Genomic DNA, 20,295 nt, shown 5'->3' with positions numbered 1-20,295 from the left:
GCCCCACAACTTGTGTAAGTTTCAGACCAAAAGCACATGGATCCACTTCTGCCCACAATTCTGGTGCCATCACCTGCTACTATTCTGAAAATTTTTAGAGGTCCCTCCGTAGAGCCCGCTCCAGTGGCTGAAGCTGCGTGTGATTTCCCTACCCCTTTCCTTTCCCAGCTTCCTGTACACCTCTCCTTAACACTGCTAGGACCAAGATGATTTGAGCCTCTCCACATACAATTCTGGATATATGGGGAAAAGGGTCTGGGCTTGAGGCACAGAACCCAAAGTGTGCAAAGAGTTAGGAGAGCAAGAAGATGAAGAAAATGGAGCCCTTGGCATAGCACTTGAGCCTCGGTTGGCTTATCGTGGGTTAAGTCATACAGGCACTCATTCTTTCATTAAAGACATTATTTGCCTTTAGTATTGCTCACAACTCTGACCTTTGCCTGTACTATTTTTCTATAGCATTTTTCCAGAGTACAAACTCTTTCTTACTGAACTATGTCCGTTTATTAGGTTAGATGATTCCTGTATGGAATTATTTGAACTGGTTTAAGAAAGCCAAAGAAACATCTGTATTCTGTAGAACCTTTCTTTGTAACAGTGTTCATTTCATCTAAGCTTTCCTGCCCAAAGCAGTTCTGAAACACAGGATAGGAAGGTTGACTTTTTTTGTAACAGTGTTCATTTCATCTAAACGTTCCTGCCCAAAGCAGTTCTGAAACACAAGATAAAAAGGTTGACCCATTGCAAAGAAGATGAAAACTAATGTAGCCTCAGAAGAAAAGCTTGATGGCAAGTGCTCAGCAGGAGCCCAGGCTGAGGGCCTTTGGAGAAGGGGCAAGTGCAATTTATAAAGCCTAAATACTCAAATCAGCCTTTCTCCAGTGTTTGCTTTGAGGTGGCAGAATAGGTTTTATAGGTCAACAGGGTTTTTCTAATGATTATCCAAGCTTCTCCCCCTTCAGTAGGGAAGGCCCCGATTTTCTGGCATTACCTGCCCAGTCAGCAGGCTGGGTGTTAGAATTCTGAGCAGGCTGCCCCTCCTCCTTGAAACCAGCAGGGAGCAAGATAAGTCCGGAAATTCCTGAGCATTGGGAAGCCCGCACTAATGCAATTACCTGAAATAAAAGAAGGGGTCAGATAATAAAGGGCAAAGGTTTTTCCTTTTAAAGTAAAGGGCCAGGTAAACAAAACCAGCTGCCCCTGGAGCCAACAAACTCTCCTCATTAAATGTTTTAAAAGCCTAATGGGCATAAGTGGCTAATTGTAGTACAATCCTGAAGACTGAATCTAGGGGCCTGATGAAGGGGGTCAGTGGGATGGGAATGGGGTTAAAACTTGGCTGACAGAGACAGGAAGGAGGTGAGCTCTGCTCCTGGCAGAGGACCTCTAAATGGCCAGAATGAAATTAAAATAAGAGTAAGATGCTTTGACTGGGAGTCTGTAATCTTTCTGACAGTATCCCTGTGAGATGGGCTTGGATGTCTCATTTGGAGCAATTTTAAATTTAAATGCTAGTTGAATAGGATCTGGAATACAGGTTTATTAAAAAACTAATTATGGGAAATTTTATGTTTATTTACTATGAAAAACTGGAAGAGTATGCAGCAAAATGTTGCAATGAGCTTCTCTAGGTGTTGTGCTTATTATACTGTAGGTGATTTTCCATTTTCCTGTTTCTATTTTGTTTATGTTCATTCTCTAATTCGTCTACAATGAGCATTTAGTTCTTTTGTAATAAAAATAAAGGGCAACACCAAATAAAATAAGATGAAGATTATTGTACTGGAACTAAAATGTAAAATTAAGGGGGACAGGAGAGTTGGTGAATACATTGATAAGTGGTTCCTTTTACTTTGTATAGTCTGCTGTCTTTGCCACTTCCCCAGAGATACGCTTGATATGACCTGCCAATCTAGAGGCAAGAATGAATTGCTGGCATTGGGTGAGACAGACCTTTTGACCATGTATTAATACAGAAGTTTCAACTTCATAGCCTTTGTGATAGTTCCCAGAAAGGTTATTTCTGCACAGCCTTTCTTGGCTTTGGTTTTTAGTGGAACAGCTCGACCACTTGTGGTATGATCTTAAGTGATGCTGAATTTCAAGAGAGCTTGGAGGATGACTATGATTTACCTAAAAGTGTCAGTCTAGGTAATGCTAGACCATTCTGCCAGGTTTTTTTTTTTTTTTAAAGAGAAAAGAAAAAAAAGAAATCACTATTATCATCATTTTTAGCAATTTATTCTCATAAAATGGTCACCACAGACTACTCCATCTCCTTCATGCCCAAATATAAATGATATATTTATATTGAACCTATCACCACATGCAACTACCATCAGAGAACCAAAGCTGTGTAACTGGGAAGAAGCTTTCAAATAGCCACAGACTGTTGATGCTGAATGTTTTCTTAGAAGCTTCACATTTACAATGGATAAGTACAGTAAGTTAGTTGTCTAAGAATATCTAAGAAAAAGGTTTAGGTATTGATAAATTCATACCCTATGGGTTTTTGTTTGTTTGTTTGTTTTTGTTTTGTTTTGAGACAGAGTCTTGCTCTGTCGCCCAGGCTGGGGTACAGTGGCACAATCTCGGCTCACTGCAAGCTCCACCTCCTGGGTTCATGCCATTCTCCTGCCTCAGCCTCCTGAGTAGCTGGGACTACAGGCGCCCCCCCACCACGCCCGGCTAATTGTTTGTATTTTTAGTAGAGACGGGGTTTCACCATGTTAGTCAGGATGGTCTCGATCTCCTGACCTCATGATCCGCCCACCTCGGCCTCCCAAAGTGCTGGGATTACAGGCTTGAGCCACCGCGCCTGGCCATACCCTATGATTAAAGGATCCCCTCTCTTAAAAGTGATACGGAATTCTGGGTGACCAAAGTTCATATTTCCATAGTATAGTATAAATGTGGGTTTAAGTTTGCAAATGAAAGTTGCTGAAACTTCTCAGTGTAATGTGAGGATTCCTTTGACATTCAAATGTGAATTGGACTCAGACTGAAGTTATTAAAAAGATGCTGTGATCATCAGGCTAGAGGAGGAAGGGGTCCTTAGCTGGGTCAAAGGTAGAGGCAATGCCCAGGGCCATATTTTAGAAGCATTTTGAAGGGTCTCTGACATCTCTGTTCATTTCCCTTATTCTCTTGAAGAGCTCATCTGCAGCCATGGCTTTCGCCATTACTTATAACCTGAAAAAGACCCCCACGTCAACATTTCTTGTCTCAACTTTTCTCTGTACCTCTTTCTTATATCCCCAGCTACGTGGTATATAGTTCTTTCTTGATATTCTGTGTATTTTTGATATGTCAGACAGTATCTTTCATCTCTCTTAACAAATTGTATTCCTGTATGACTAACCTACATCTCTTTGGCAACAGTGTTCTCCAAGGCAATCCCTCTTATATGTTGATGGTCATCAGTGACTCCCTTCCTCTCTTTTACCCTCTACAGAAGCTTTATTTGTTCTTCCTTCATGGCTGCTTGCTTTCACTTTTCTTGTTCCCTCCCTTATTTAGACCCAGATCATTTCTTGCCAGCACTATTGAGATAAGATAACTTTGTTTATTGGTTTCCATGCCTGTATCTCCTCCCGCTCCAATCCAATTCACAGCCCACAGAAATAGCCCAAGATCACCTGAGAATGAATGGATCCAGCTTGTAAGGGTAAAACTGGGGACAAGAATAGGCTAAACCGCTTAAGCAAGGTTACTGGATTTCATCTCCCATGTATCACATGAAGGAGCAATTGGACCATTTCTGGGTTCAAGAAGATAGAATGCTAGCCATTGAGAGGAAGTAACAGGGATCAGATTTCAGCACCGTGTCAGAAGAGCTTTTCATCAATTAGAGCTGTGATGCAGTGAAACAGTCCTAGTAGTGTATGACAGTGAATTCCTGTCCCTGGATATGTTCAAGCAAAGCCAGAAAATCATTTCTAAGGGATATTGTAGCAAGCTTACATGCTTTAGGCCAGCTGACCAGTAAGGATTTTACAAACTCCAAATTTTTACAACATAATCACAGCCATCTCCATCCCTGCCTCTGCCTCACACCTGCTGAGAATCCAGCGTCTGTTCTTGCTGCTCTACACTTTCCTCACTCCAAGTTCTACAGCGGATAGCATGCTCTCCTCCAGAGGGATGCTCCCCTGCCTATCCCATCCCATGGCCTTTCAGTGTAAGTTTCTGCTGCCTTGGGCCGTTAAGTAATCTGAACAGGGTAGATCTGGTTATTGAATAGCTTTTATATGACAGGTCCCGTGCCCAGCATTTTTCCTTATGTGATCAGTACACCAATCCTGTGAAAATACTATGGATTTGGATTTTTTAAAACCCACTTTAAAGAAGGGATTGAACCAAGGTTTTCTAACTCCAGATTCTGGGTACTTGAGAAAAGGAAAGAGGAAAAGAATGAAGGGACCCTCAACCATGGGCCACAGATTGGGGTAGGCTAGGGAGGTTCTTCACAGGAAATCCTACGTACTGAAAAATTACATCTGGAATTTTTATCTCAATAAGTATTAAACTATGTGTGTTGCTAACAAAAATTATAAATACTGACGTGTAATGTAGTTACTGGGAACTAATTGAGAAAAGAGGAAAGTGTAATATATTTGATTAAATAATAAAAGAATAATTACAATGCATTACTTGTCAAATTCCTGGTCACCATATAATATAGTAGCAAGTATTCATGTCCTCAAATGTGTGTTAGATTAGCATTGCATAAATTATTTTTAATTTTAACACTACTCTGTCTCAACATGCCTGGCTTTCATGTAGTATGCCATGTATCTGATCTTTTTTCAAAAATCAGAGGTGCTAATTAAGTATCTGATCTTTTTTCAAAAATCAGAGGTGCTAATTAAGAAGTACTACTATGAACAGGTTATGAGATAGGATAATGGACATGGATATGCCCAGCACTATGTGTTGCACATAATAAATGTTCATTGGATCTGAGTCTGGCATCTATACAAGGGATGAGGCAAAGGACATGTTATTATTTTATTTCCTGATATAAGTAACCATCAAAAATTTTCAAATACATGTACCACCAGCACAGAAATTCCACTGTTATAGTATTCTATATTTACACATAACTTAATTAATCAGTCTCCTATTGTTTATAATCCCTTCTTTGTGAGGTGACAATTAGGAAGAACTAAAAGTTGTTCAGTCCCTACTGTATGCCAGGAACTTTACATTTGTTAGCTCATTAATTCTCAATTAAGCCTGAGGAGAAGATATATTGTCCCCCATTTAAGAATTAAAAAACTGAGGCCCATAGAGACTACGTAACTTGCCCAAGATCATATAGTTATTAATACCAGATCTGGAATTTGAAGTCAGATATTTCTGGCTAAAAGCCAAATTTGCTCCAACATTCCAATGGTTTAAACACTGCATTCTGTGGAAATGTCATGAAGTGGTAAGTGAGGCCAAAAGGAAAGCTGAGTAGGTAGATCATCTACCACCCTTACCTCAACTAAAGTACCTGCCTTACAATAAAACAAAAATTTAAAAATTAACCATTCCAATACATCACATATTGGTATAGCAAGTTGACATTGAAAATAATTTTCACATAGTTCTGTAATATGTAGTGATGGGTGGCTGCTTCTTAAAAATGAAATAATTTATCATTAGCCAACAACCAAGGATAACTTAGTGGATTGGAAAAGGCACCCAGGAATCACAAGCATTTAGAAATTGATTGAATTCAGAACTTTGCCAAGATGGGGGTAAGGGAAGGTCTGAGGTAATGAAGATCACCTAACCCTGGGTCCGCCTTAGCTTAATCTTCAGCAAAGAGTCTTACAAAGGATATCTCCACAAAACTGGATGGGCCTGTTTTGGTCAAATATTTATAACATAGTGTCAACAACTTAATGTTTTATTTAAGCTAAGAAAAACCAAATCAAAACAAAAACCAATGAGTATCAAGTTGTTACTATTTTAGGAGAGGGCTCTTCCACCTTTGTACATTCATCATTAGTTTGTTCATTCATTCTGGAGGTAGTAGGCAACCACAGCATATTTTGGTAGTAGGCTGACTACAGAGTGTTCGCCCACAGGAATAAGCTGGAGACTCACTCACTATACTAAGTCAGATTTTTGCTTTGGTGTTTATTTTCTTATTTAAAGTTATGGAAAAATTTTATTAAAATGATGGAGTATTCTTTCAAACCTCTCACATACCTTTATTACTTTAAGGTGGGATTAGTGATGGGCATGGGATGGGTGTTAAATTACTTTCTCAAGGGGAAAAAAAAGTATTCCTCATTATCCAATTTGTATTCTGGAATTTCCATCAATTCTGGCAAGTAAGCAATGGGGTTTCATGTGACAAAAGCCGAAAAAAATAACAGTATTAGCCCACAAATAGCAGTGGAAATGGAGAAGAAATGGGTGCAGCACACCAGCATGGCACATGTATGCATATGTAACTAACCTGCACATTGTGCACATGTACCCTAAAACTTAAAGTATAATAATAAAAAAAAAAAAGGTTATTATTTGTTTGAAAAGTACCCAGGTTCAAAACCTTTTAGAATACGAGAGCCCAAGTGGAACCCTGGTTTGTTTCCTCGGGCAACAGAGACCTCGGGCTAGAGAAGTATATTTATAGTCCCTTGCTTGAGATTTTATCTGATTCTTATTTTATTTTTATTCCAGTTGCTACATTGATGGCCGGGTAGTCAAGGTGATGGACTTCCTGAAAACTCGCCTGTTAGACACACTGTCTGACCAGATTAGGAAAATTCAGAAAGTGAGTAAAAGTATCCTGGGAAGAAAAAGAGCGATTCTGGGGGTAAGACAGGGAAGAAGACACAAAGTCCCAGCTCGGCCTCAGCACTGTGGGAACCAGGGTAGAAAAATAGGAAAATAGTGCAGTCTAGATGGGCAAGGTCACAAGCTGCCCATCACAGTTGTTGCCTGTCATTTATTGTTTTTCAAATTGAAAAGGGTCTCTGTGTGCCATATCAAGGTTTAAAGCGTCTCTATTTTTTTTTTAATTAATTTTTTTTTGAGATGGAGTCTTGCTTTGTTGCCCAGGCTGGAGTGCAATGGCATGATCTCTGCTCACTGCAACCTCTGCCTCCTGGGTTCAAGCGATTTACCTGCCTCAGCTTCCCGAGTAGCTGAGATTACAGATACAAGCTGCCATGCCCAGCCAATTTTTATATTTTTAGCAGAGATGGCTTTTCACCATGCTGGCCAAGCTGGTCTTGAATTCCTGACCTCAGGTGATCCACCCACCTCAGCCTCTCAAAATGCTGGGATTACCGGTGTGAGCCGCTGTGCCTGACCTAAAGCATGTCTATTTTAATATGAAGTATTTGTTTATAGTTTGCTTCTTAATTGTGAGTTTCATAAGGGAAGAATAGATTTACTTGATATTTTCTTTTTTGGAGGGGTTTATTTTAGGTGACTTTAAGGAGAAAATGATTGTATTCATTCAGTGAAATTCCAGTCTGGGCACTGGCAATTCTGAGCCATATTTACACTGTTCCTATGTGTCTTAGAATTAGCCAAGTAAGATCTTAATTTTGTAAAGTTGAGAAGAAAGCTATATTATATTAAGCAATTGCATGTAGGTGCTATCAGCACACCTTTGGTCAGTGATTCTCAGACTTGAGTACAGTCAAAATCACCAGTGGTGCTCACTAAAGTTTCTAATTTCACTCCTGATGTTCTGATTTAATACGGCTGGAGTGGCTCCCAGAGGTCTCTATTTTTAATCATCTGTCAAGTGATTTTCCATAATGCCAATTATGGATCACATTTTGAACTACTGGATTCATTAATTCTAAATTGTGAGGATCTTACATCTACAATTGTCATGGGCCTCTACAATATATTATTATCTTTTGTTGCCCAGTTAAGGTTCTTTTCCAGGGAATGGGGACCCTTTGAATAGTTTGCTATTTCTCGAGCAGATTAAACAAATCTTTGCAGAAAAATTATAACAGGTAGGCCCCCATTAAATATGAGATGAATTAATAAATAGACAAATGAATAGCTCATTTATAGCTCTGAAAGGAAATCCTATTTGAATAAATCATACAACATCAGTTTTGAGAGCTAAAGTGGAGGTCTTCACCTTTTTTGTATTCATCCCAATGTCATACTCAGATTATAAACAGCCTCTGGAATTCTCTTGTTCTCAAGAGTTTGATAGGCTGAGAAGCCTCAGAGCTTCTGAACTACTACATCCCAGTCTGATCCCTCCAGGGATGAGGTGCATTGGCCAGCACCCTTATCTGTTACTGCGTTCCACTAGGCAAAGCCTAGGAGAACTAAATGATTTGAAATATTTCTACCAGTCCCTGTTTGATATTCATTTAGAGAAAAATATTCACTGAGCATTTAGCGAGTACCTAAGGCAAAGTGTCAGATGCTGGGGATACAAAGTGGTATAAGACATGGTCTCTGCCCTCAAGGTAAAGTAAGTTTTAACACTTACTTTCAGCAGATTGAAAACATATTACCTAATGTAATAGAATGTTAACGTATTGAATACTCTAGCTTTCTAAGCACATTATGCTAATCTGATATTACATATTGCCCTCTAGAAGGAGGGAAGAATTTTCTGTCATTAATTCATTTGTTTATTGCTTCATTCAATAAATATTTCAGTGCTTACTATATTTAGGTACTGTTCTAAGTGTTTATATTACAATAGTGTACAAGATAGTCAAGTTCCTATAGTTTTGGCTTTTCCAGTCTTGAGTTTGACCAAAGGGCTGTTGTTGGAAGTAAAATGATTCAGTTCTATCAAGGCACTGAGAGTGAAGGTTCTAACTGTGCTCATGTTATTATTTAAGTATAGCAAGTGGCTGTAGGTTAGAACTAAGACAAAGGTGTTGGAAGTTAGGTTCTTTCCTTTATCCCCACTTCCCATTACCCTCCCCCACTGCATATGCCTTAACTATGTGAACCAGTTTGAAAACTGAAATAACTTACTTCCTGATTTATCCAGGGCCCAAGAAACTTAAGGAAAAGAGCTAAAACCCTGCGTACAATTGGTATTCAGATCTTTAAAAACAAACCTAATGGACTTAGAAGGGGAAGGGGAAGGGGAAGTGCTGTCACAGGGAGGAACAGTAGAGCCCCTGAGAGATGACCTATATGCAAAAAGCAACTGGCAGGGAGGGCTAGGCTTAGCAGCGGGGTCTGAACTTACCTTTTGGCAATTGCAAACAGAACATGCCCAGGGTCCCCTCAAGCCAGGGCTCCTATTCTGATTATCTCTTGCTGTGCAACAAATTACCCCAAAACTTAGTAGCATAAAACAGCCATTTATTAAGCCAATGCATTGTATGGGTCAGGAATTCTCAAAGGATACAGAGGGAATGGTTTGTCTCTGCTCCATGATGTCTGAAGCCTGAGCTAAAAGACCTAAAGGTAGGGATTACTGAAAGGTTAGTATCTGGGACCATCAGAAGGCTTGTTCACTCCCATCTCTGACAGGTGATGCTGTATCACTTTTCCTAACCTACCCTCAGAAGTCACAGGGCATCACATTAGCCATATCCTATTCATCAAAGTAGTCGCCAAGACCCACCAAGCTTCAAGGTGAAAAGAAATAAACTCCTCTTTTTGAGGTGGGAGTGGCAAGATTCTGGAAAAGCATGTAAGACCAGAAATGTTTTTGCAGTCATTTTTGGAAAATATGATCTTCCACAGTTTCATCCTCCCTGTTTCATTTAGTAGGCTTTAAGTCATTTCCCTGTTTTTTTCCCCTGATTCTCTTTTACAAAGCTCTTGCCAGATATTGCCTTAAGTGAGTATATGCTAGAGGTGTTGCTGGATCACAGATTCCCTGAGATTTGGACCACTGGATAGACTTCTCATTGGCTAAAGCAGTCTGGACCCAGTTGTTAGGGCCTCCAAGAGGAGAGTCTGTCTCACCACAACCCAAGGTGTGCTAAGCGCTGGCCTTCCCTGGGGACATGAGAGCTGGGAGACTAGACAAGAATCCCCAAACTTTGATTGTTGAAATGTTGCTTTGACTATTCCTGAAGTCCCTGGTGGGTGGGGGGGAGGGTTCTTGGGAATTAGGGTCCAAAGTGCAAACTAGGGTGCACTAGCCAAATGGCTTTCTTGCAAGTTCCTCAAACCATTTCAGAGATGGACCAAGTTAGGTTTTATGTTTTTTTAATTTTTAATTTTTTGTGACAGAGTCTCGCTCTGTCACCCAGGTTGGAGTGCAGTGGCACAATCTCGGCTCACTGCAAGCTCTGCCTCCCAGGTTCACACCTTTCTCCTGCCTCAGCCTCCCGAGTAGCTGGGACTACAGGTGCCTGCCACCAAGCCCGGCTGATCTTTTATATTTTTAGTAGAGATGGGGTTTCACCATGTTAGCCAGGATGGTCTCGATCTCCTGACCTCGTGATCTGCCTGCCTCAGCCTCCCAAAGTGCTGGGATTACAGGCGTGAGCCACTGCACCCAGCCTTTTTTTTTTTTTTTTTTTTTTTTTTTTGAGATGGGTCTCACTTTGTCACCCAGGTTGGAGTGCAGTGGCAGGATCTCAGCTCACTGAACCTCAGCCTCCCAGGCTCAAGCAATCCTTCCACCTCAGCTTCCCAGGTAGCTGGGACTACAGGCACATGCCACCACAACTGGCTGATTTTTGTATTTTTGGCAGAGACAAGGGTTTCACCATGTTGTCCAGGCTTGTCTTAAACTCTTGAGCTCAGGCAATCCACTCGCCTTGGCCTCACAAAGTGCTGGAATTATAAGTGTGAGCCACCGTGCCTGGCCTTCCAAGTAAGGTTTTATTGTCTATATACCTAGAACCTTCACCCCAAAGCTAGAAATGTACTTTGTTTCTTCTCTCTTTGTGGAAGTGAAGTCCTAAGGACCCCATTAGGCCCACAGTGGTAGAAAAGGGGCAGATTTTTCACCAAAATGGCGCCATGTGGGAGTGGCTTGATAAATCACTGGTTAGGCTGTTTGAATAGGGTATTAGGCCCAGGATTTGAAGTCTGATGGCCTGACTTAAGTATAGCTGTGTGACTTTGGGCCAGTCACTTACTTGATTTCTCTGATATTGTCTCTTTGTTTGTAAAATGAAGATGCTAAGGATACTATTCTCCCTCCCTCTTAGGTAGATTAGGAAAGTCATGTGAGAAAGCCCTATTTTGTTCATTGTTATTGAATGCTAGTTCTTATTGCTATTATTATTGTTGTTATAGTTATTATAGCATTTTTAATAATTTCTGTGACTAGAGAAGCTTTACATTACCTTTATCCTCAACTTGTTCTTTGCTTTTTCTCCTCTTTCCTCTTTTTTTTGAACTCTGGGGAATATGATAGGTGATATTTTTGGCACCCGAAAGACAATGACTCAATTGCTAAAAACAGCTGTGGTTTGCAAATTTGGACTGCCACTTAGAGAAGAATTCTCAGTTTTCTGAGCAGTGGGTGAATTATCTGGTTATATGAAAATCTACATGATGCATTTGAAAGCCAAATAGAGACATGTTTGAGCAATGTGTGGACAACTCACCCCTTTGGATGATCCACACACTCTTTCCCTTTCATTAGAATGATGATGATCATGTGTACATTGGGAGATGAGTCAAAGGAAAGAGTTGACAATCTAAAAATACAGGGAAGAGTCAGATGGGAAAGTGAGAAAGTTTAGGACACAGTGCAGATGGTATAGTTTGGATAGCTGGGCTGACTCCAAAACAGTGACTTAAGAACCAAGAAGAACCACTTTGGCTGAAGTCATTTGGACTCTGTGATTTGTGTCTTCATCTCCTAGAGGAATCAGAAGAGGAAATAACACTTTTTGATATTATTTTCAGTAATTCAATAAGCACAGAAAGGAGTTGGTGAAATCCCAGTCATAAAGGAAGTGTTTCCAAAAGTACTGTCCATATAATTGCATTTTGAATACTAACTAAACTCAACAATTGGCTCCCCAAATATTTGAAAAATTTCTTCCTTTCTTCCTTCCTTTTTCCTAAAATTATTTTTAATTGACATATAATAATTGTACGTACTTATGGGGTACAGAATGATATTGCAATATGTGTATACAATGTGTAATGATCAAACTAGGATAACTTGGCTGGGCACAGTGGCTCATGCCTGTAATCCCAGCACTTTGGGAGGCTGAGGCAGGCAGATCACCTGAGGTCAGGAGTTTGAGACCAGCCTGGCCAACATGGCGAAACCCCGTCTCTACTAAAAATACAAAAATCAGCTGGGCATGGTGGCAGGCACATGTAATCCCAGCTACTCAGGAGGCTGAGGCAGGAGAATCACTTGAACCCAGGAGGCAGAGGTTGCAGTGAGCTGAGACCATGCCATTGCACTCCAGTCTGGGCAACAGAGCAAGACTCTGTCTCAAAAAACAAAACAAAAAAAAATCAGGATAATTCACACATTTATCACTTCAAACATTTATCATTTCTTTGTGTTGGGAACATTCGAAATCTTCTAGCCATTAGAAAATGTACAATAAATTATGTTAATTATAATCACCCTACAGTGCTATCATACACTAGAATGTATTCCTTTTATCTGGCTGTAATTTTGGATTTGTTAACCAGCCTCTTCTATCTCCACTCCCCACCCTTCCTAGCTTTTAGTAACCACTGTTTTACTCTCTACTTTTATGCGATCAAATTTCTTAGCTTCCACATATGAGCAAGAACATATGTGGTATTTATCTTTCTATGCCTCACTTATTTCACCTCACCCAATGTCCTCCAGGCTCATTCATGTTGCCTCAAATGACAAGATCCCATTCTTTTTTTATGGCTCAATAGTATTCCGCAAATATATATGCCACGTTTTCTTTCTCCATTCTTTTTTTTTTTTTTTTTCTTGAGATGGGGTCTTGTTCTTTTGCCTAGGCTGGAGTGCAGTAGTGCAATTATAGCTCACTGCAGCCTTAAATTCCTGGGCTCAAGCACTCCTCCTGCTTCAGCCTCCCAAGTAGCTGAAACTACAGGCCCACGCTACCACACCTGGCTAATTTTTTAATTTTTCTGTAGAGACAAGGTCTTGCTGTGTTGACCAGGGTGGCCTCAAACTTCTGGTCTCAAGTGACTCTCCTGCCCCAGCCACTCAAAGTGCAGGGATTACATACCTAAGCCACCACACCTGGCTCCATTCATCTGTTGATGGACACTTTGGTTGATTTCGTAACTCGACTATTGTGAATAGTACTGCAGTGAACATGAGAGTGCACTTTTGAAGTCTCAATAAATGCAGTGACATTATGCCACTTCTTCCAATATATTGTAATTGCAGGACCATGGAAGTAAGGGAGAAGGACATGTAATTTCTTGGAAGTAATTAATAGATTTTAAAAGAAACTCTTGCTTTTAACCAGCTTTCCAGTCTACCTGCTTATTTGATCCTCTTAGTAAATAAGAAGAAAAGAGCAAAACAAACAAACAAAAACCCACTTCTTCTTGAGGACCATAGAATAATTCGAGGCACAATTAAAGGAAACATGAGGACAATGATAATATTAGTCTTCTCTAATGGAGAAAACTGGAAAATGAAAACACATTACTAGGGTAAGAACAGTAGTATCTCCACAAAAATCAGTGTTTGTTTGATTAATTCATTAATTCCCTCATTCATTTGGCAATATTGACTGATTATTTCAATGTCCCAGTGCCCATCACTTAGCAGGTGCTCAATACATGTTGGAGGGAAGGATGCACAAAGCGAGGGGCAGGTGAATGAGCAGAATAAAGCACCTGAAATATAAAAGAAGTAATGTCTTATCTCATTCACATTTATATGTGCTGTCTCTGCTGTTCACACTGCAGAAGAAACTTATCTGCTGCTAACTTTGTGGTAGTGTTGAATAGATGGAAATCAGTTTAGACAGCCCTATGAGCTATGCCTACATATAGACATAGTAGGAAAGTATCTTCAGTGTATGTGTTTAGGAGTGATGGAAAAGTCTTTTTGTGGCCCCAAATAATATTTCAGTCTGTTTGTTTCAGACATTTTATTTGAGTGAACAATCTTTCATTCTACATTAGGCTGATGATGAAGAATGTAAGCAATCTGGGAAGAGGTAGACTACACTGGCTTAAATTCACATTAAGGCTTTAAAGGCAAATAGAAGATCCTTTCCCAAGAGCAGGTTTTGATGGAGGGGAAGAGAAACACAGGCCAAGGAAATACAGTTGGCCCTTGAATAACATGAGGGTTAGAGGCGCTAACTCCCTTGCATAGTCGAAAATTCATTTACAGCTTTTGACTCCCCCAAAACTTAACTGCTAATAGCCTGCTGTTGACCAGAAGCCTTACTGATAACATAACAGAAGACTCACTGATAACATAACATAAGCCTAACTGATAAACATATTTTGTCTGTTATCTGTATCATCTACTGTATTTTTATAATAAAGTAAGCTAGAAGAAAGAAAATGTTATTAAGAAAATCATGGGCTGGGCGTGGCAGCTCACACCTGTAATCCCAGCACTTTGGGAGTCCAAAGCAGGTGAATCATTTGAGCCAGGAGTTTGAGACCAACCTGGGTAACATGTCAAAACCCCATATCTACACACACACACAAATAAACAAAAATTAGCTGGGCATGGTATCACATGCCTGTGATACTAGCTACTTGGGAGGCTGAGGTGGGAGGATTGCTTGAGCCCAGGGAGGTTGAGGCTGCAGTGAGCTGGGATCCTGCCACTGCACTCCAGCCTGGGCAACAAAACAAGACCCTGTTTCCAAAAATAAAAAGGGAATAAAAAGAAAGAAAAGAAAATTATAAGAAAGAGAAAATATATTTACTATTTATTAAGTGGAAGCAGATCATCATCATAAAGGTCTTTGTCCTCTTTGTCTTCACATTGAGTAGGATGAGGAGGAGAAAGAGGAGGCGTTGGTCTTGCTGTCTCAGGAATGGCAGAGGCAGAAGAGGTGGGGGAGGTGGAAGGGCAGAAAGGAGAGGCACATGCACCCAATGTAACTTCCACTGACATAAATTAATGTATAAGTGAACTCGCGCAGTTCAAACTCACGTCGTTTAAGGGTCACCCGTACTCAAAAGGCACAGGACCCCAATACAAACTGTACCACATTAATACCTCGGGATAACATCAATGAGTGTTCTGAGTTTTATGGGGCCTGACATTTATACAATGGGGACCTTTATAAGGAAAATAAAACAAGGATATCTGCAAATTATGTAAATATTTGACCATATGAACACATTAGCAGGGCCCTTCTTAGGATATTGTTAGATGCCTGTGAAAGCAGGGAGCTGGAAATTTAAGCTCCATGAACTTCTCGGTAAATTAGCCTCTGTGAATCCACTTGGCTGTGCATCTGCAAATGGGAGAATATGACCTAAGGGAAACTTTGACTCTTTGCCTTCATATACAAGACATGAAAAATATTATAGTTGGGGAGTCTAACCCAAAAGATATGTTTACCACCAAAGAACACCAAAGTTTTAGTCGTTGTCATTCCATGAACCTTAATTTCCTTGATTCTTAGATACAAATATTTCCTTGAATCTTAGAACAAATATTAGAGAATTCACCATTAATTTAATAACAACTGGGAAGGGAGAGGGTAAACAGCAGGCAAGTTTCATTTGATATTGATTTTGAATAATATCCTGATTTCAAAAGCATTGAATTGTGAAAAATGCATCATTAACTTACAGAAATATAATAATTGTATTACCTTTTGGGTTATAAATGCCATTTATTGAGTGTACTATATATTATTAATCTATTAAATAAACCAGTGATTTGCTCAAGCCAACAGAACTTTTTAAGTAGTAAAATTGGAGTTCAAACTGAGGCTCATCTGACTCTAGAACCTGCACTCTTATCCATTACACTGTTCAGTATTGCCCACACTTATCAACTATTTATTTTATAACCCATGTAATATTTATATTCCTAACCACCCAGGATTAGGAAGGCTTTCAAAGGAGAATACTGAATGAATGTTCTTGGTGAAAGAACATCAATTTGACCCCACAGTCAATTAATAATCTAGGGTGGGTGTCCTGGAAGTGAGGGTTGAATGAACTGAATGGATGAATGAAGTAAGGGCTGAATGAATGAATGAAGTTGAGTATCATGATATTAGACAAGTGACAGTGGAAGATGACAAGACTTTTTAGAGGGTTATTTGCACTGATCTACTGGATTCCATTCATATGTTTCATATGCACAGGCTCTTGGTCAGTGTTTAGTAAGGTCCTGCTATATGCAAGGCCATGACAATGTGAAGAAGGTATGTGCTACCCATGGACATTTGGAGGAATGGCCTTGGGAGCAAATTGCTGTTTGGGGCAAAAAGCTTCTTCAGGAGGAAGGGGCAGCTTAGGATGACCATCCAGTGTTTCAGCGTGTAAGTGGGAGGATTATAAGGTTTGTCCTAAGCAAGAGTAAAATTACCAGTGAGGCTGCTGGAGCCTATGACTTGTAAGTAGGTAGGGGTTGGTTAGTCACAGAAAAGGACTGGGAAAGAGAGGAAGAGTAATTTATGTGCAAGTGGCTACTTTCCAATCTCTCTCTCACTAGCATTTATCCTTGAACGTGGTCATTGCTTTGGGCTCTGTGAAACTTTTCTTTCCCATTTTCTTGCATATGATCATAATGTCCTTGCCTCCCCAGTGACTTTATCTTTTTTGTGTATGTCCTTATTTTAATTGTATGTTTTGTTGCAATTACATTCAACTGCTTTTCTGTAGTTTGAGATAACAAGTGCAGAGAATGGAATTTTAAATCCTAAAAATGTCACAGAAACAGAAGCCGCAAATTAAAAATTGATCTGATACTGAAAGAAAATGGGCAAAGATGGCACTCCAGAACACAGAGATGATAAAAAGAAATTATACAGAAAAAGATTAATGAAACTGACAGGAAGTACATTAGACAGAAGAAATACATCAAGAGGAATGTGATGAGATACTGGAATGACTGAGCTTAGAATAACCCAGCTTGTCTAACCTAAGAAGGACATGTTAAATATGGAGGCAGTTTAGCCAACCAGAAGTTGTGGGTCTCCTCAACAGGAAATTGAATTAGAAAGTGAACAGAGCCCTAAACTGGAACTGTGAGGATTTGGTTTTTGCCCTTGTGATACTGAGATTATTAGTTACCTTCTCTGAAACTTAGCTTTCTCATCAGTAAAATATTATCTCTCTCATTTATTTGTAAGTATTTTATAAGCAAAGTAATCATCAAGCATTCTATAGGACATGCAAAAAGGAAAAAAAATAGAAAATTACAATTCAGTATAATAAGTTCAAGGTCAGAGGTAGGTCCAAAAAACTTTGGGACCCGGAGGAGAAAAGAATTAACTTTCTGAAGGTTTGAGGAAAGTTTCACAGGGGAAATAACATTTGAAATAGGCTTGAAAAAAAAATCAAAACAATGTGGATGAGAGGTGAGCAGGGGAAAGGTAATCACTAAAAAACTATTACGGCCGGGTGCGGTGGCTCACACCTGTGATCCCAGCACTTTGGGAGGCCAAGGTGGGTGGATCATGAGGTCAGGAGATCGAAACCATCTTGGCTAACATGGTGAAACACCATCTCTACTAAAAATACAAAAAATTAGTTGGGCGTGGTGGCGGGCGCCTGTAGTCCCAGCTACTGGGGAGGCTGAGGCAGGAGAATGGCGTGAACCTGGGAGGTGGAGTTTGCAGTGAGCCAAGATGGTGCCACTGCACTCCAGCCTGGGTGACAGAGCGAGACTCTGTCTCAAAAAAAAGAACAAAAGAAAGAAAAAAAAAAAAAACTATTGCTTCGTGTAGTTGAAAAGTAGGAGTCCTTTCTTTGTAGTGAACCATAGGTCTTCCTCCCACAGGGGAGCAATGGGGGAAGAGGTAGCTAAGGGATGGTTGTGAAAGTCTAAGATAACAAGTTAAATAAAGCAGTTAGCATCTTATCCTGTGGTTCGGTGGTTCTCAACTTTATTTTATCATGTCTAAAATACTCCCATGGACAAATAGATAAAATAGACTATGGGTTATATGCAATTACTAGCTCCTTAGCTTTTTTCCCCCAGTTAAGGAAACATTTCAGAATTTTGGCAAGCTATTATTATGACAACTTTGAATCCACTCTTTTTATTTTGAAGTACATTATTCCCAAATCACTGTTTTCAACAGTATCTGAAGCAAGTTGCTTGTAGCACATCTCCCAGCTGATCAAACAGACCTCTCTGAGCACAAATAATTGAGTACCACTGCTGGCAGTAGGGAACCACTGAAGGTTCTTAAGCTGAAGAGGGATCTGTCAAGTTAACAAATAGCAGCAGTGTGAAGGAAGGACTAGAAGAGGAAAAGATTAGAGGCAGTAAGACCAAGGAACAAATGACAAGATCCAGAACTCAGGGAGGGGCAGTGAGGAAGAAGAGGACAGAGTCAATATCCTCTGCTCTAATGTAGCAGGTAAGTGGAGAGTCAAAAAACACAAAAGAAGGATGGAAAGAAACATGGGAAGGGCACAGAGCTCTCGCCTTGACCACTTATAAATACAATAAGGAACAAAGACTGACAAGACGAAAGGATGTCCCTAAGAAGAGCTCTGTGTGTAGGTAAGGTTTAAGAAGCTTCCTGTAAGCTATTCAGCTCTTTGTAACCAACTTTGTAGAGGACCAGTTTGGGTTACTTAAAGAGCTACTGTTCTTCCTGAAATTCTGGGGAAGGTTGATTTCCAACTAGATGAGATGCTAGAATTAATGGGCTCCAGCTTCATTTGGAGGGTGGGCCTTCTGCCAGGGCTGATTAGCCCAGCTGGCCTGTCTGCTATTCCTGTTTTATTGCTTCCTTTCTCATTAAGGAAGGTGCTGGGTTTGGATAACCATAAACAACATGTCTGCTGCTACAAGGCTACCATTTCTTACACAGCCAGTGGCTGAAGCCAGGCTCTCAAGAGTCTTTTTAAAGGACTTAGATCACAGTTTTAGAGGCAGGATATCAAGGAAACACAGGAAAAGGAAGCCCAAATTTGAAAATGTGCTACATAAATTGCTATTTTCTTATTTTTACTGTTTTTTTTTTCTTTTTTTCTTTTTTTAATTCAAAGTGATAGGGAAAATAAACTAAAAAATCCAGGCTGTTTTATCTAGTCTCCCCTCTCTTTCTGTCTCCCTATTCCTCCCTCAGCATGTCCACGTGAAACAGTACTCATAGTCCCCAGCCCTGAAATATGAAGGAATGGAGCTAGAAGGGTTTCCCTTTATACAACTCTGCCTCTAGCAGGCCCAAGGATTCAGAGCAGCCACTGGCCCTTTACTGAGCAGTTTTCAGGGTACCTGAAAGCCCCCTTGACCACATGGACCCAAGGATTGAAGTCTATTTGGGAACAGAAGAACAGCTGAAAGGCAGCCAACCACTCAGCTCGCTTTACCTTCACTTAAGTAATTTCAGCATTTGTACTTCTTACTCCCCAGACAGTGTATCCCTTAAAATAACCTTCATTGGCACATCATTTCTCACCAGGAACTGTACCCTTTTTCTTTCCAAAGTACTCCAAGTTTCTCTCTTCTAGCACAGGGAGAATCATGTTTACTACAAAAAACCACAGTGTTGAACTATAGCCCTCAGTTTCTTAGAGTTTTACTTTCTAAGGGAATTTTGCAGCTGGTTCCATCTGTTTCTCCTAATTTTTTTCTCTCCTCTTCTGCCCATGCTGATTTCCTTCCCGGACCCAACCAGCACCCAGCTTCAGTGTCTGTACCTCCATTACATGTCATCATCATGCTCTTCTCTGCTCATGGAAGATACAGAATTCATAAGCCTCTCACCATGCCCCAAACAGTAAATACTCAGAAAATATTTGTTGGTTTGTACTGACTACTCCTAGAATCTTTAACATTAATAATTTCTAGGAATATTTCCCCAAAAAACATTTCATATAACTGGTTTAGTTTTTGTATCAAAGTTGTTCCTCACTGTGTGTTTTTTGTTCATGTGGCTTGACTGGAATTACCCCTGTGCTGAGAATGGATAAATGAACTACTCTGAATTATAATTATGTTTGTGTGAATTATCCATGTGCATTTTAAATTCTAAACTGGCCTTTCCTGCTGCTTAGCATGCATCTGGGCTACTACCTATCACCACAAGTCCTATGTCTGAAGGAAAAACAACCAACTCTGATGTTATTCATTCAAACACAAGCTCATGTGCCTTGGACAAGGAGAGTGGTCTAGGTAACATTTTGGTTTACACCTCTAAGTGCTTACTATATGCCAGACACTAATTCAACTGCTTTACAAATATTATATAATTTAAATATCATAAAATCCTCTAAGGCAGA

At 40.0% G+C, this 20,295-nt stretch overlaps 1 protein-coding gene across 2 annotated transcripts in view; it reads left to right on the top strand.

Moving 5' to 3' along the window:
* The window catches only part of HPSE2 (heparanase 2 (inactive)), a 741,938-nt gene that overhangs the window by 554,529 nt on the left and 167,114 nt on the right, over positions 1 to 20,295 (top strand). For both annotated transcript variants that reach the window (XM_054503558.1, XM_054503559.1), the window contains exon 7: positions 6,682 to 6,775. In XM_054503558.1, coding sequence (XP_054359533.1) covers positions 6,682 to 6,775 — 94 coding nt within the window. The remainder of the gene's footprint in view (positions 1 to 6,681; positions 6,776 to 20,295) is intronic.

Source organism: Pongo pygmaeus, chromosome 8, assembly GCF_028885625.2.
Source record: "Pongo pygmaeus isolate AG05252 chromosome 8, NHGRI_mPonPyg2-v2.0_pri, whole genome shotgun sequence".
In the NCBI taxonomy this organism is placed as follows: Eukaryota; Metazoa; Chordata; class Mammalia; order Primates; family Hominidae; genus Pongo; species Pongo pygmaeus.
The sequence above is the reverse complement of the archived record's forward strand: the minus strand, read 5'-3'. Positions and strand labels throughout refer to the sequence as shown.